The sequence below is a fragment of the Stegastes partitus genome, unplaced genomic scaffold (genome assembly GCF_000690725.1).
Source record: "Stegastes partitus isolate 25-593 unplaced genomic scaffold, Stegastes_partitus-1.0.2 Scaffold196, whole genome shotgun sequence".
Lineage (NCBI taxonomy): Eukaryota > Metazoa > Chordata > Actinopteri > Pomacentridae > Stegastes > Stegastes partitus.
Window position 1 is genome coordinate 592,263 of NW_007577927.1, and position 14,104 is coordinate 606,366.

The 14,104-nt window shown below is 45.1% G+C and overlaps 1 protein-coding gene across 1 annotated transcript in view; it reads left to right on the forward strand.

The window, feature by feature from the left end:
* LOC103356385 (dedicator of cytokinesis protein 3-like) overlaps positions 1 to 14,104 on the forward strand; it is a 170,787-nt gene that overhangs the window by 30,387 nt on the left and 126,296 nt on the right. Inside the window, exon 2 of the mRNA XM_008280492.1 lies at positions 11,219 to 11,302. Within this exon, the coding sequence (XP_008278714.1) occupies positions 11,219 to 11,302 (84 nt within the window). The remainder of the gene's footprint in view (positions 1 to 11,218; positions 11,303 to 14,104) is intronic.

Sequence of the window (14,104 nt, forward strand, 5' to 3'; positions counted from 1 at the left end):
AGGTTTACTGCTGCTGCGTCTGTCCAGGCCGCAGAGGAACAACATCTGAGCAGTGAACCGTTGGTGCTGCTGCAGCTCTGATTGAAAGTGAAGCTGCTTCATGCTGCAGAGCGACGCGTGTTTGATGAATAAATCCATCGATCCTTCAGGCTGCTTCCTCTGTTAGCCTCTGAGCTAAAGCTGCTGCAGCGTTTACTCCTGATCTGACTTCAGATGTTCTGGTTTAAAGTCCTGATCTGACCCGCTGGGTTAGAGGGTTAGGGTCAACCCAGACTCTGGAGGCACACAGTGTTGTGTTGTTGTTGTGTGTTGTTGTGTTATTGTGTGTTACTGTGTTGTTGTGTTATTGTGTTGTTGTTGTTGTTGTTGTTGTTGTGTGTTGTTGTTGTTGTGTGTCCAGCAGGCTGACGGAGCAGCGCTGAAGGCTTACAGCTGCCTTCTGTCCTTTAACCCACTTTTTATCCATCACACAGATTAACATGAGCTGCAGGAAATAACAGACGCTCTTATTGTGGAGGGAGCTGACAGGAAACAGAGTGAATGAATGAATGAATGAATGAATGAATGAATGAATGAATGAGGCTCAGATTAAAGAAGGAAATTTGAATTTATTCGATTTGCTTTTGAGGAAATTCAGAAATCTCACTAAAGAAGACAAAACTGTCAAAAAGGTGAAAATGTGACAGAAGAAGTCGTTTAAATAACAAAAGATGTCAAATTGATTAAAATAATAACAAATGTCTGTAAAATCATATTTTCCAGCTTCTTAAAATTCACTAAAAGTAAAATAATTCATTAGTACATATACTCATTTTGCATGTTTTTCACCTAAAAAAAATCTAATTTTATTTAAAATATCTGTGAAGAATCATTTTATTGTTATTTTTTACATTAAACATTTAAACCAAGATGTTTTTTTCTGTGATTTTACTTTTAATTAAACTTAACAGTGAAAATCAGTAAAAAGTGAGTTTAAAGCTTTCATATATTCACTTTATTGTGCATCATTTTCTTTCTTAAATAACTTCAAATATCTGCTTTTGTCCTTCATGTATATATATTTTAAACAAAGGCAAATATCTGCAAATATCTTTAAATACAAAAAAAAAGTGATTTTACAAACAAATGTTTGTTTATTTATTTTTTACATTCAGAAAATGAACAAACATGTATTTAGCAAAACAAGAAAACATCTGTAAAATGTGAGTATCAATGTTATAATTAATCTATGTTATTGTATATAAAGTCCTTTTTAAAATAACTTCAAATATCTGTTAAAAAAATTAAACTAAAAATGAATAAATTTAAAAAATAAATCACATAATTTTTTTTTTTCTTTTTTCTCCTTTATGTTTTTTTTTGTTTTAAATAATGGAAAATATCTGCAAATATTTTTCATTAATTTAAACACAATAAAACAAATAGTGTGATTTTATGAAGAAATATTAGTTTTTATTTATTTATTTTTTGCATTCAACACATTTTTATGTGATTTTATTATTATTATTATTGGTATTATTATATTTTTAATTTAACAAAACAGGCAAAATTCATTCATTCATTCAAATTTGACTTTAAAAACTATCACATCACTGCTTTAACTTCTTCAGATATTTAGGTTTTCTTTAAAATAATTTCAAATATCTGTCAGAATAATATATTTAAGTCCAGTTTTAAAAAAAATTCAACATAAAGGAACAAACGTAGAAAACGGAGATTTTAGATGTGATGATTATTTACATTTTAAAATTAGATTCTGTAAAAAACAAAAAAAAATTCTGTTTCTTGCTGCTCGTTTTAGATCAAATCTAGTTTTTATTTAATCCTTTATTATAAAATAAGAACAAACCAGAATCCTCTGAATGCTGGTATCACACAGGCTGATGCACGTGTAGAAGTTCAGGTTTCTTCTGGTTTCTTTGGAGGTAAAAACAGACATTTATATGTAAAAATGTATAATCTTATATATATGTGAAAGCAGAGACATTCATATTGTACAGAGCTGATGTTGCACCACAGTCACATTTTTCTTCTTCTGCAGTTTATTTGCGTTCGACGTGTTTTTCTGAGCTGCACTGAGCAGGATGTGGATGTGTTTAGTTCTGCGTGTCCATCTGCTCGTTGCCTAAATCCCTCGACGTCCAGCCTCGTGCTCCTCTTTGACCTTCAGCCCATCTCCAGCTCCTCTCCTGTCACTGGGCTGAAGCTTCGGGCCTCGCGGCGCTTCGTTCTGCCTCCTGAGTGACTCCTGACAGGACGAGCAGCGACGCCGAGGACCAGATAAAAGCTCGTCGACCTCGTGTGAGATCAGCAGAGGATAAATCTCTACCATGGAAGCAGCAGCTGGTCGCTGCAGCTCTTCCTCCTAAAGCTGCGTCTGAAGCATGCTTCTGCTTCTAAAGAGACGTTTCCTGTCGGATCTGAGGCTCAGTTTCTCCAGACCATCCTCTCTCTGTCACATCTGTTCATTAATTCCTGTTTTACACCAACTTACCAACGTCTGCTCTAAAAAAAAAGCAAAAAAAAAAAGCATCAAATCAGAGCCAGAAGCCGTAAAAACAGAAGTAACTGTCAGATGTTCAGTTTTCTAATGGTCCCTGAACGTGTCACGGGTAAACTAATCTGAGCTTGTGATTATTTCTGCTACGTGTCACATTTAAAAATAAATCAGGAATCAACTGTTTGCTCTCATCAGGTTCCGTCAAAAACAAAAAATTCTCTGTTTTTCGGTGCAAATGTGAAACTTTGAGCGACGTCGCTGCGACCGACGGTCACGAGACAAAAAATCTAGAGACCGACCTGCAGGCAGGGTTTCCACAGAGCATATTTAACCTTTCACGGTTTGTTTTTTTCACAAAAAACCACAAATTCCTCCAGTTAGAATCACGAGTTTCCTTCTCAGCTTCGGTTTTTACGTCTCTCTGAGTCACATCCGTGGCCTCGTGTTCATGATGTCGTTCAAACATCCGACCGACTTGTGAAGGTGTGTTTACTTTAAATCCATCAGAAAACCCGTCGATCAAAAGCGGACGTTTGGCGTCCAGGAATAACGAGCAGCGGCTGAATCGAGGCGTCCGGTTCGCTGCTTGTTTCATTACTGACGTTTGTCTCGGAGGGAAACGGGCCGAGCGTGAGTCAGGACGCGAGGCGAACGGGACGAAAACGGACATGAAGAAGCAGAGCAGACGGGTTTTATTTTTATTTCAGCTCTGGGGCTGCTCACAGCGTTTCTCGTCCTCGTGGCTCTGAAGGTCTCTGCAGACGTCAACGCCGCCAACATGGAGTCTGTCCGCCGTAGCGCCGCCCACGTGCTCTCCATCCTCATCGCGGCTAAATGTCGGCGCCGGTTTGGGGTGGAGGTTAGAAAACCGGCGTTTAAATCGGCCTGATGTCGGTTTGCTTCCCTGCAGCTGACGATCTGAGTGAAGCCGAGTGTTGGAGAGACGAGCTCAGAAGCTTCGGCTCCTGAATCCAGACGGAGCTCCACGAGCCTCTCAGGTCCGATGGAGTCGCGTTGAGGCGGCGAGCAGCTGGTGAATAAAAGATCTGCAGAATAAAGTCTGAACACGTCAGTAGCTGCTTCCTTCAATCTGACGCCTCAGAACAGAATCAGAGATTAAACCAGTTTGATTGGTTTTTATTGGTTTTCATTGGTTTTTATTGGTTTTTATTGGTTTTTATTGAGACGGCGGTGAAGCTGCAGAAACAGCTGCAGTGAAGTTAAACCATCAGCTCAGACCAGTCTGTTGGTGGATCCACTGGTTTCAGTGACTGCAGCCTCAGAGTGAACACTTCCTGGGTTCTTTCCTCTGTGAACGTCTTTGGACCGAACCAGACGTTGGAGGAACCTCTGATCCACGTGGTTCTGATGAGTGCAGCTTTAAAGCTTCTCACCAGTTTCCCTGAAAAGACTGAAAACAACCGAAACCCTGAAACCAGGAGGATGCTCTGCTGGTTTATCAGTGATTTATTGGTGATTTATTGGTAATTTATTGGTGATTTATTGGTGATTTATTGGTGATTTATTGGCGATTTATTGATGATTTATTGGCAATTTATTGGTGATTTAGTGGTGGATTATTGTTGATTTATTGGTGGTTTATTGGTGATTTATCGATGATTTATAGCTAATTTATTGGCGATTTCTAGGTGATTTATCTGTGATTTATTGGTAGTTTATTGCTGATTTATTCGTAATTTATTGGTTATTTATTGTTGAAATTGGTGAATTATCGATGATGTATTGCTGATTTATTGGTCATTTACTGGTGATTTATTGTTGATTTATCGGTGATTTATTGCTGATTTATTGCTGATTTATTGGGGGTTTGTTGGCGCCGGTCTGTCTGATGTTTACGGTCCACGGCGCCGCTGATGGAGGTGTCTGTCTTCAGAGGATCCTTCTGAGCATGTGCAGGTTTTCTGTGGCGGCCTGAAGGCCGAACACGAACAGATCGGTTCAGTTCTCGGCTCGAGGCAAACAGAAGAGACCTGAGGGTTCCTCCAGCCAACATCTGGACCGAGCTTCCTTCCCCGTGGTGACTTCAGGGCTCAGCGCTCGAGTGTTTTTAGTGTTTCAGCAGCCAAAGCTTTTATTTTAGTGGTTTAGTGGAAGTGGAGGTCAGATGGATGAACTCAGTCGGTTATCCACTGAAATCAGTCCAGTGTTTTAAAACTCAACATCTCTGCAAGACATTAATAAAAAACTACATGTCTGGGATGATTATTAGATTTTAATCAATATTGTCTGTAATTTAACAAAAACAAAAAGAAGGTAAATCTACAGAATAATCGTTAAATCTGTAAAATACGTAATTATTCTTTCAAATAACTGAAAATATTAGAAAATAACTTCAGAGTTAAAGACAGTAAACAAATGAAATCTGTAGTTTTATGGTCGGCTGTAGAAAAACAACAAGTTGCTGTTTGTACAGATGCATGTGGACCGCATCACGGTTCTGTCCTGTTTTTATGGTTCTTTATTCCTACAGCTGAGGACTTTTAGAAGCCGGTCGGTGACTCGTGCAGCTCCACTGGTGTCACGTCGTTGTTTTAGTTGTTCTTTAACATGAAGCCCAGACTTTAAGCAGAACCGGTCGCTGCTGCCTCCTGGTTTACATCCACGTCGTCCGTCTCCTCCTGGAGCTGCTCGCCGTCCACCGCCGGAGCGCCGTCCACCGCCGGAGCGCCGTCCACCGCCGGAGCGAGGTGCAGGCGAGTGGTTTCCCCGTTCAGCCTATTAATAGCAGCGAGCAGATCTCCACGCTGGCTCGGTCCATCTGGGCAGCGGCCCGTTATGTGGGTCGGTGTGTCGGCGCCGTGGCCCAGTTCTGGACTCCTGTTCCTTCTCCACTTTGTTTCATCAGGCTGTGAGCTGCTTCGTGCTCGTCGCCACATGATCACATGAATAAATCAGTGAACACGAGCAGAAACCATCATCCTCAGCTACAGAACACCGGCCTCGATACGCCAGCGCCCGCCTGCTGCAGAGGTCCAGACTGTGGCCATCAAAGGAGGACGTTAGAGGGACCGGGTCCAGGTCTTCGTTAGGAGGAGGTCCTCCTGCAGGGCGTCAGTGTAGAAACTCGTCTGTGGGCAGTTTGAGCTTCAACAGAAAGTCGTGAACTTCAGTTTCCATCCACCTGTAAAGACCGTTCATACCGAGGAGGTCCGATGGCTCGTAGAACTCTGAACCTTCTCTGGTGTTGAAGTTTAGCTGAACTGCAGCGATTCTGTCCAGAGGAGTCAGAGATAAACCAGAAGCTGGTGGACAGAACCAGAAGAACCCGACTGAGGAGGACATTTAACCAGATATGAGCATTTCTGTGTGAACATGTCTGAGCCAGAACATTCAGAGTTCTGGAGTCGCTGGTCCTGCGTTCTTCATCTCTCCTCTGAAGACCTACAAGCAGCTCCTCTGTGGGTCTCATGCAAACACTCGATCCTCTGTGGACTCGCTGAAGCTCTGACTCTCACTCCAACATTCACATTTCCTTCTTTTGTATGCTTTTGAACCCGACGCTCGGCTAAACACGCGTGTAGAACGTTTCAGATGCATAAAACATGAGCTCTGCATTAGTTTACAGGAGCACGGCCGTCCATTAGGAGGCTTTAAGGAGGAATTATGCTGCTTTTCCTGCCTGCTGTGTTGTTGTGTGTGTCACATGCTGTCGGCTGCACGGACGAAGCTCCATGAGGAGAAGTTGTGGACTGAAGGAGCTCATGATGTTCCTCCTTAGCTGTGTGAGAAGCTGCAGTTTGGTTCCGGTGATGATCACCTTTAATACTTTAATACAGAGCAGGTGGAAAAAAAGGTTTAATTAGAATTTAAAGCTTCACTTTATCACCTGAAACACTAACAAACCTCTGAGATGTTCCTGGAGGCCACGGGGACGGAGGAGGCGTGTGATTGGCTGTTAGTGGAGCATCTGGTGCGTTCAGGGGAATCTGATAAAACGCCCATCGTGCTCGTCTCTAACTCGTGGCCTGCTGGCATCGCTTTCTCATTTCTTCTGTTTCTGACTTGTTTCATTCAGACGTATCGCTCTGAAGGATGCACTCTGATGTGATAGAAACCTGATCTTTCTGGGTTTATGGGATGTTCGGGATCCATATTCTGTCTGACTCGGACATTTCTGCAGGATGGAGCACAAATAGAGAAGGTTTCCGTCGACGCTGCCTCCTGGGCCGTTGGGATGCATCACATCAGGCCGTCAGATGTCTGCAGGACCGTAGACAGCGTCCTGGCTGCAGACCTCCGTTTCTCGCTAATACAGTTTAACGTCTTTACTCGCTGTTGCCATGGCGTCGGCCTCTTTAAGCATTCGAGCCGCATCCGGAGATGAGATGGATGATGAGATGGTTTGCTTTATTAAACGTCTCGTCAGGAATCTGCTCGATTATCAGCAGCAGCAGCACATTCACATGTGACGACATCACAGCCGCTCTGATCAGGACCTGGACAACCATCCGTACATGTTCATCTGTGTGTCGGTGGAAACTCTACGCCGTGACTCGTACGCGTCTCCTCGTCTAAACACAACAAGTTATTTTACTCTCTGCAGTCGTGACACGAGTTGAAAATAGCCTCGATGGAAAAAGTGTCCTGTGATCACGATGAAACTCTGAACTGTGCTTTGAGAGAACAGGTGGGAGGAGGAGGAGGAGGAGGAGGAGGAGGAGGAAGGAGGCGAGCTCCAGGTTCAGACCAGATGAAACCATCACAAGGTCGAGACTAAAAGAAGCTCCACTGGAGAGACGAGCAGAGTGTCGGTGAAGGTGGTGGTTGGTGCTGCAGAGGTCAGAGCAGGACGAGGATGAACCTGGACTCACCGACGTCGTCTCTGATTGGACCGGATCGGTCTGGTAGACGTCGTGCTCTTTATAAATAGACTTTAACCTCAGCGAGCCTCTTCGCTGTACAACATCTCGCTGAAGTCACTTTTTGTTTTTAACTACATCATTCAACTCAGAACTTTATCGACAGGCCTCCGGTAAACACGACGAGTTCGAACCTGAATGAATTTAATGTTAAAATCTCCTCAAATTGAGTTTTTAAAGCTTCTATATGTGAGATTTTGGACATGAATGTCACATCACTGCAGCAGAGGTCACTGGAGGTCAGTCAGGAGGGACGTCTGCTGACTTTATTGACAACAAGACGTTTACAGTCAGGGTTAACAAACTCCTGGAAGCATGAAGATGTCACCGTTCTGGCTCTGATGATGAGCGTAGCTTCATTTATCACCTTAAACTTGTGACGTCTGCCTCAGTTACCTTTTAAATCTCTTGATGACTTTATTTATTCAGCTTGAGTTCAGGTAGCGCTGCTCTCTGAGGCAGCAGCACGTTCAGATGATTAAAGTGTCAGAAAACGTCATCCTGGAGGAGAAAACTACAGAACCGAAGACTTCTGGGTCGTTTTCTTCCATGAAGGCGGCTTTAATTGATTTTATCACATGTTCACATGTGAGCTGAGTTCAGGGAACGAGAGAAGCCACGGCAAGAGCACGGCAGCTTCTCCGACGGACGACGATGAAGAAACGAAACGAGACTCTCGGGGTCGGACGGGTTGTGTGTCGATGACAGAATCCAGTGCTGATAATAACAGTGGAGACAGATGACAGACGGCGACGATGATACGATGACAGATGGTGACAGTGAGACGAAGGCAGACAGACACAAACTGTCGCCTCCAGCTGTCAGGTGGGTTCTGGCTGCCAGAGGATCAGGAACCAGAACCTCCAGGAGTCATAACGCAGAGCAGGACTCACACTTCAGGTGATGCTCGACAGAACGCGGAGCTTTTAGCAGGATGCGTCCTGATTGGCTGCTTTGAATGTGTCAACCCTCACTGTAGTGTTTTTAATGTAATCGACTGAATGAGGTGCATCAATCACATACAAGCCACACGTTCAGTCTGAAACAGAACCTGGTCAGTCTGAAACAGAACCTGGTCAGTCTGCTAGCGCTCCTTTAAAGGTGCTGCCTTCAACATTCAGAACCACCGAATGTCGCCGAAGCACCGCCGTCTCTGACCAAAACTAAAGGTCTGTACACAATAAGTATTCCGACCACAGCTGTTAGCCTGCGCTAGCATCGTAGCATACATAAAGAAAGTTCATCCTAACCTGACCTGGGTCCGTTCACTCTGCACCATCTGCTCCAGTCCGAGTCCACTCGGGTCCATGACACACAGAAATGCTGGGATGAAAATGTTGAATGATTCTCTGAACAAATCCGGCTTCATCGATCAGTAACGGATCCGTTTATATCACACGAGTGGCCGTTTGTCGTGTGTCGATGTTTCAGTCTACGGACACGTTGTCTGAGCAGCAAACACGTCGCCGATCCCGGTTTACCTCAAAAACAACATTTATTTATGGAGCTCATGAACCTCCTCAGAGTCTCTGTCATGGTCCCGTTGCTGCTAAACTCCCACAATGCTCTCTGCTGCCACCATGAGCTGTAGTCTGAGTGACGCCTCCTCTGGTCTCTAAACAGTGAGAGGCTCCACCTGGTGGAAAAACCAGGTACTACAGCTGGTCTACGGTATTAACCTGTAATTACAAACACACTGGTTTTTGTGAGACTGAGAATGTTTTGTGGACCGATCCATCCACCCCGACCTCCTCCCTACAATGACTCCGTTATTTATTGAACCATTCGGGCAAATACTGAACTGTCTGTCGTACACAGCTGCTCGACCAAACCAACACTGTCCACATTTTAATCAACAGCATCAGAAGTGTTTCTTTGATGCCCCATCGTTTTCTTTATTGGTTTTTTTCCCTCCACCTCTCTGCTAGCTGCTGGAGTCGACTCCATCTTCACCTCCATCCCTGTTCGCCGCTGACAAACCAATAATCGCCTCTCGAAATGAAACACATCACTGGTGCGTGACTCGTCTGACTGTAAAAATATCAACGTTCTGAATGTCCCAGACAGCAGACGCTAATAACTCCAGGATTTATCTGGATTTACAAACTATTAGTGCGACAGTTGCAACAACAGGCGAGTGTTAAATATAGACGGAGGCAGACGGGTCGACGAGGCGGCGACTCGGACATGAAGTCATCTCTGTCTCGGGGCTGATTGGAGTCGAGTCCTGGAGCACAAAGAGACTTTATGAAAACAGTTGATGGACAAAGACGGACTCAGACGAGTTCAGAGCTGCTCTTGTTCTGCATTCAGGCGGACCGCGGCCCGAGCTCGCCTCACGCTTCGGCCTCGATGAAGGCCGGAGAGGGAAACGCACCGGTTCTCCTCCAGGCTGCAGCTTCATCTCCGACCTCCTGCTGATCGGTTTACGTTCGTCGTCCTGGATCAGAATGAGGCTGGAGGCCACGACGAGCAGCATCAGTCTGTGTTTGACCGACGTCGAGGTTATTTCTGAACATTTGACAAACAAAAAGTCTCTGAGACTGAAGTCAATAAAAAAACATCCACATGTATTCTTTTATTTGTGTCTCATTTGTGTCGTTTTTTGACTCTTTTCTGTCTCCTCGTGTCTCGTTTCTCCTGCTTTTCGGTCTATTTTCTGCCGTTAGCGTCTTTTCGTGACTCTTTGTCTCGTTGTGGTCATCCTGTCTCCACATGTTGTGGATGTTTTACCGTCTTGCCAGAAACCGTGAAAACAAAACGTGGTTTTCCTGCTGCATGTTACTGCATTAAATCGATCTGTTTTTGTCTTTTTTTTTTTTCTTTTTTTTTTAAATCTCTTCAAGAGGCATCACATTTTCATGAATTAACTGATTATTTCTTACAATACTAGTCAACAGACGTATTATCTGATCAACAGCTAATCCCAGTTTTTTTAAACCACATCAACTCTGGTTGGAGATCATTAACCTCCACATCAGTCGTTGCCGTGGCGCCCGTTGCTAGCCAACGCTCTCCAGTCTGAGTAACATCACAGACTCCAGAAGAGATGAAAGACGCGTTCTCAGGGCGCCTCAGAAGCATTCGAGTGTGAGAATCTTTTCCCAAACTTTATTTTTTTCTCCATCTCAGCTCTGAGTCGACCTTAAACTGCCGCCTTGCATCCTGCCTCTGCGCTCCGGCTAACTGTGCTGCGAACACGAGGTCAGCGCTCAGAAGCTCACGAAAGGCTTCTTCCCTCAGGCCAGCGCAGCACTCTGACCTCCCAAACACTCGGCCTCGTCTTCCCTCCCTTGCACGGCTCTATTTATGCGCTTGCGACCTGTTTTACTTTCTCGGTCTGTTTATCTGGAGTGTTTGGCCTTTTGTTTCTGTCGCAGCCGTCTTCGGAGGTGTTTGTGTTGTTGTTGTGTAACAGTCAGTAGAACAGCGTCTGGTTGGGCTGCTGGTAGTTAGCATCCTGCTCTCTGGTTGGTTTAGTCAGTGCTTTGCCAGGTTTGATGGATTTTAATGTTAACTCATGTAAAAACTGCATCATCTGCCCTCTGATTACAGTCCGGCGGCTGTTTGTGAGGTTTAAATGTTTGCGTCACAGATCACCAGACTTAGCAAGCAGAGGAAAGATGAGAACGAAGGTGTTTCCTGGTTTACGGCTCGGCCAGAACTTCATCTGATCATCCAGAACGAGTCGTGATGTTTAGTGGGATGCTGTTGGTGTGGATCTGCTCTGTGCTGCTGAATCTGTGGATCAGTTAACGAACGTGCTGCTCGATTAATCAGTGAAAACCTTCCTCTCTCTGTCCCACTAACCGTCACCTCTCTGTCTTTTCCCTCGCAGTGATCTGCAGCTTCCGAGGCTCGGTGACGCAGGGCTTGGCTCTGGAGGTCGGGGAGACGGTTCAGATCCTGGAGAAGTGTGAAGGTAAGACTTTTCCCCCGACAGGAGTCTGCAGGAGAGGCTGAGGAGGCAGATGTTTCAGCAGCAGCAGGAAACGCTGCAAACGTCCTCCAGGCTTACAGACCTTCCAGCTTCGGTTTGGATAAAACTTCAAGAAACTTCATTAATCTGATGGTTCTTTATGTTTTTGCCGTTTCTGGCTGAAATACGCCTCCTGAAAGCCTCTGCTGGGTTTGGACTTTAAACACAGTGTGAATACGTTCCCATTAGCGTTGGTCTGTAGCCGCTGCGTCGGCTGCATGTCGGTGCTTTAATTTACACAAACAGCTCCTCAGTCGGGTCCTGAGTTCCTCCTTCGTCACCTCCAACTAAACGTGTTGGTGCTGTTCCAGAGTCTGGTGCTGTTCCATGTGGTGCAGGCAGCAGCAGCAGCTCCATCCCGGTCCACAGAACTTCACGAGGCTCCAGATAGAGAAGCTCCTGAATGTGACAAACTAGTAGAGTCTGATGGAGCCGCCCGAGGCCTGATGGCAGTCATGAGCTCCGACTACCAGGACCGAGCAGGAGGAGGCAGGAGGCGCTCCAGCAGCTGCAGCCGGGCCGGACGGTACCGTCGGTCCAGAACCGGCAGCTGGTTGGACTGCTCTGAGAGGAAGAGAGGAAGGAATGTGGTGTTTTAAAATTCAGACGTTTTTGAAAGCACCGTAATAAAATCCACCATCTAGCAGGAACACGTGAATGTCAGACAGCAGCAGGACGGTTTGTTCTTCAAAGATGTTTGTTAGGAGTTATTACAACGTTACTGCACATGTGTAGAAAAAACCAAATGACATCCAGTTCATATTCAGGTCTGAGTTCATCTTCTGTGAGCTTCAGTCCTTCCAGTGAGCGATGATCTTTGTTTTAACTCGTTATCGACACGTCGAACTGGTTTTAAACTCGTTTTGAGTCGTTCAGAATAACTTGGACTCATTTATCTCATGTTTTTATCATTCTGAACACATTTCAAATCACTTTGTTTTTTTTAGTATTTAATGGTTATAAAGAATTTCAAACAAGTTTTTATAATTCTTTGACAGATTTGAAGTCGTTCTGTTCCAAGTATTGGACACTGCTGTTGTTGGAAAAAGCTCAGAATCAGAAGTTTTTGTGGTCTCTGAGTGTCTGGGTGCAGGTTTCAGCTCCTTATCAACCATTTTAATTCATTTTAAACACCTTTTAGTCCATTTTTGACGAATTATGAACACATTTCATTTGTTTTGAAGCATTTCAAGTCATTTTAAACACATTTTTTCTTGTTTTAAATGAATTCTGCGTCATTGTGAACACTTTTAACTCGTCCTGTCCATCCAGTGGTTAGAAGTCGTCCTGCAGACTCTTTCCTCCTCTCTGGTTCTGGTCTGACCCATGAAGCAGCGTCCCTCCGGCGGCCGGCGATCTGAGGCCTCGTGGCGTCGCAGCTCGGTGATTATCGGGGCAAACCGCGGCCGACTTTTGTCTCCGGGATCGTCTGGTCCTCTGGGCCTCCGTCATTATGGCAGCGTCAAGACAACGCCGTCAGAACAAAGAAACGCTTAGCGAGGCTTTAGAAGTCTGTTGTTTCCTAAAGTTTGTCTGCTGATGAGGAAACGTGAGCAGCGACACATTCAGCCTCCCGTCAGCTGCATCCAGAACCAGAAAGTCTTGGTTTGGGCTGAGCCGAGTGGAGGATGCAGCGCTAAACTCCTGATATGTGAGCAGCAGCAGCCTGCAGGGAGTTGGTGGAGCTCTCATCGCTCTGGAGAAGCTCCTCAGCTGCAGCCAGGGTGCTGCTACCGTGCCGTTACTGTGCCGTTACTGTGTCGTTGCCGTGCCGTTACTGTGCCGTTACTGTGTCGTTGCCGTGCCGTTACCGTGCCGTTCCCATGCCGTTACTGCGCCGTTATCGGGCCGTTACCATGCCGTTACCGTGCCGTTACCGTGTCGTTACCGTGCCGTTACCGTGCCGTTACCATGCCGTTACTGTGCCGAGATCCAACACCAGCTGAATGTTTAATGAGTCAGGGTGGGGAGGTGAGTCGGCCCGCTACAGGCTCGGTTCTTCAGTCGTGCCTTTAGCCTGTTCTTACGTTAAAACGCTGTGAGTCCTGCTGCTGCTGCTTCTGAACCGCGTGGTTTTAATTTAGCTCCTGGGATGAGAGCAGCAGAACTGCTCAGAACCACTGAATCCATAGAGATGAGAGAACCGGTTAGACGGAGCTGGTTGCTTCAGGTTTTAAGTCCTCGTGCGAGGCTCTTTGTTTTCTACGCTTTCCTGTCGTTTGACCCTGAACAGAGAAACGCTGCTACCTGCTCAGAACACCTGGTCCGGACGGGAATTATGTACGTCGGCCCGTTTACATGACGCCTGTCGGGGATTTGAATGATTCATTTCTGGTAATAATTCAATCGATTAGGATGATATTCACCAGAAGATGAGAGGATGCATGTCATCGATGAGCTGCAGTACCTGCTTGTTCCACCAGGTGGAGTTCCAGTTGTGTTTGCGTAAAACGACACCTTCCTGCTGCTCAGGTTGAAAAATCGTTTCCGTCTGGTTCAGTCGTCCAGCTTTTCCTCATTTCAGACAATTTCAACTCATTTTGCATAAATTTTGAATCATTTCAGAAAAGTTTGGAGCAACATCAACACATTTAAGACGAGCTTTAGTCGTTTCTACACATTCTGAGTGATTTTAAACCTTTTTAAAATCATGTTGGACCAATTTTGAGTCATTTTTTTAAACTTATTGTCACTTTTGACAATTTCTTGAGTATTTAAGGGCAGATTTTATCTAATTTTTAACAA